At 41.4% G+C, this 1,834-nt stretch overlaps 1 protein-coding gene across 6 annotated transcripts in view; it reads left to right on the top strand.

Annotated features, from left to right (window-relative positions):
• WDR33 (WD repeat domain 33) overlaps positions 1-1,834 on the top strand; it is a 111,139-nt gene that overhangs the window by 47,368 nt on the left and 61,937 nt on the right. For all 6 annotated transcript variants that reach the window (XM_010837939.1, XM_010837938.1, XM_010837937.1 and 3 more), the window contains one exon: positions 607-834. In XM_010837939.1, the coding sequence (XP_010836241.1) occupies positions 631-834 (204 nt within the window). In that variant the 5' untranslated portion in view covers positions 607-630. The remainder of the gene's footprint in view (positions 1-606; positions 835-1,834) is intronic.

Here is a 1,834-nt window from a genome sequence, read left to right as displayed (position 1 = left end):
TCTTCACGACCCCATGGACTGCAGCCTACCAGGCTCCTCTGTCCATGGGATTTTCCAGGCAAGAGTACTGGAGTGGGGTGCCATTGCCTTCTCCCTACTTGGGGCAGGCAGGGGCTATTCTAGTTGCCGTGCTCAGGCTTCTCATTGCAGTGACTTCTCATGGCAGAACACGGGCTCTAGGGTGCGTGGGTTTTAGTAATTGCAGCACATGGACTCAGTAGTTGCAGTCCTTGGACTCTGGAGCATGGGCTCAGTAGTTGTGGCTCACAGGCTTAGTTGTCCCATGGTATATGACATCTTCCTGGACCAGGGATTGAACCAGTGTGCCCTGCATTGCAAGTGGATTCTTAACCACTGGACCACCAGGGAAACCCCTACAACAAATACTTATTAGCACTTAATCTGTCAATTGACCTTTTTTCAAATTGTAACTGGTTTCTGCCATTAAGTCAAATTGTTCATTTTGTAAATAGGTTGACTAAAAGCTAGAAATGATGCATATTAGAAAAAGGTACAGGAGTGTAAAAAAATGTTCATCTAAAAATGTTTTCTGGTAGTGTTACAGTGCTGACATATTTGTAGTGAAAGTACTTTTTCCTTTCCCAGGTGTCATAGAACGAAAACATCGCCATGGCTACAGAAATTGGTTCTCCTCCTCGGTTTTTCCATATGCCAAGGTTCCAACACCAGGCACCTCGACAACTGTTTTATAAGCGACCAGATTTTGCACAGCAGCAAGCAATGCAGCAGCTTACCTTTGATGGAAAACGAATGAGAAAAGCAGTAAACCGAAAAACCATAGACTATAATCCATCTGTAATTAAGTATTTGGAGGTAAGTTCAGTTAATGTGCTTTAGATGACCAAACTTCGGTTTTTTAAAAAGAAGAAAAGTTTTAAAATGTAGGGTAATGAGTATACCTGTGTTTTTTGCATTAGGAGGATGAAATAACATTTCAAATGAGGCCAGTAACCTCAATTAAGTAGAGTACTGGGTGGGTTTTTTTTTCCCTTTGAATGCATGAATAATTTCAAAAAATTTTAAAGACACTAGTTTAAAAATACACTTTGTTCTAAAGGTTCACAACATATATCAGAAGAGAGTACTTTTGTTCCAATTGTAAAGCACTCATTAAACTTGTAGCGTATGTAAAATGTTAAGAGATTACCAACATAAGGATATTTGTACGAGAACATGTGTTCAGAGTAAGTGATGTGTGTGTCCAGTACGCTGGACTCTTCAAGGCCCTCAAGGAAAGGGCCTCTGTTTACTTAGAGGATTGAGCATGTGCTACAGTCTTGTCGGGTGAAACTCTAATACGGCTCTGATAGGGCGTGTGAAGGCAGAGTAGGGGTCTACCTAAGCCTGGGTCAGCTTGACAGATCTCCCCTGTGAGTTCTTTATTTATCTTAACCTTTTTTAAGTCTCTGATTTGCTTTTTATTACCATCTCCACTTTAATCGGGTTTTGGTCTGTTTTGCTTCCTATGAAGAAAATTTGTCTGCTTTTCATTGCTGCTGCTGTTAAGTCGCTTCAGTCGTGTCTTCTGTGGACTCTGTGCGACCCCATAGACGGCAGCCCACCAGGCTCCTCCGTCCATGGGATTTTCCAGGCAAAAGTACTGGAGTGGGGTGCCATTGCCTTTTCATTACCTGAGACAAATTGCTAAAAGACCTATATGCCTAATTTGTATGTTGCAGGGACTTAGCAGAAAAATATTCATTCAGAGGTAAAGGTAGATTAAGGCTTTTTCAGATGTTTCAGTTGAAAAACTAGACTGAGAGAGTTTGGGAGGAGTTAAGAAAACCAAGACCAGGATAAGAGGAATTGTTTT

Source organism: Bison bison, unplaced genomic scaffold (assembly GCF_000754665.1).
Source record: "Bison bison bison isolate TAMUID 2011002044 unplaced genomic scaffold, Bison_UMD1.0 scf7180017864088, whole genome shotgun sequence".
NCBI classification, from domain to species: Eukaryota; Metazoa; Chordata; class Mammalia; order Artiodactyla; family Bovidae; genus Bison; species Bison bison.
This window is presented reverse-complemented; position numbering and strand designations above follow the sequence as displayed.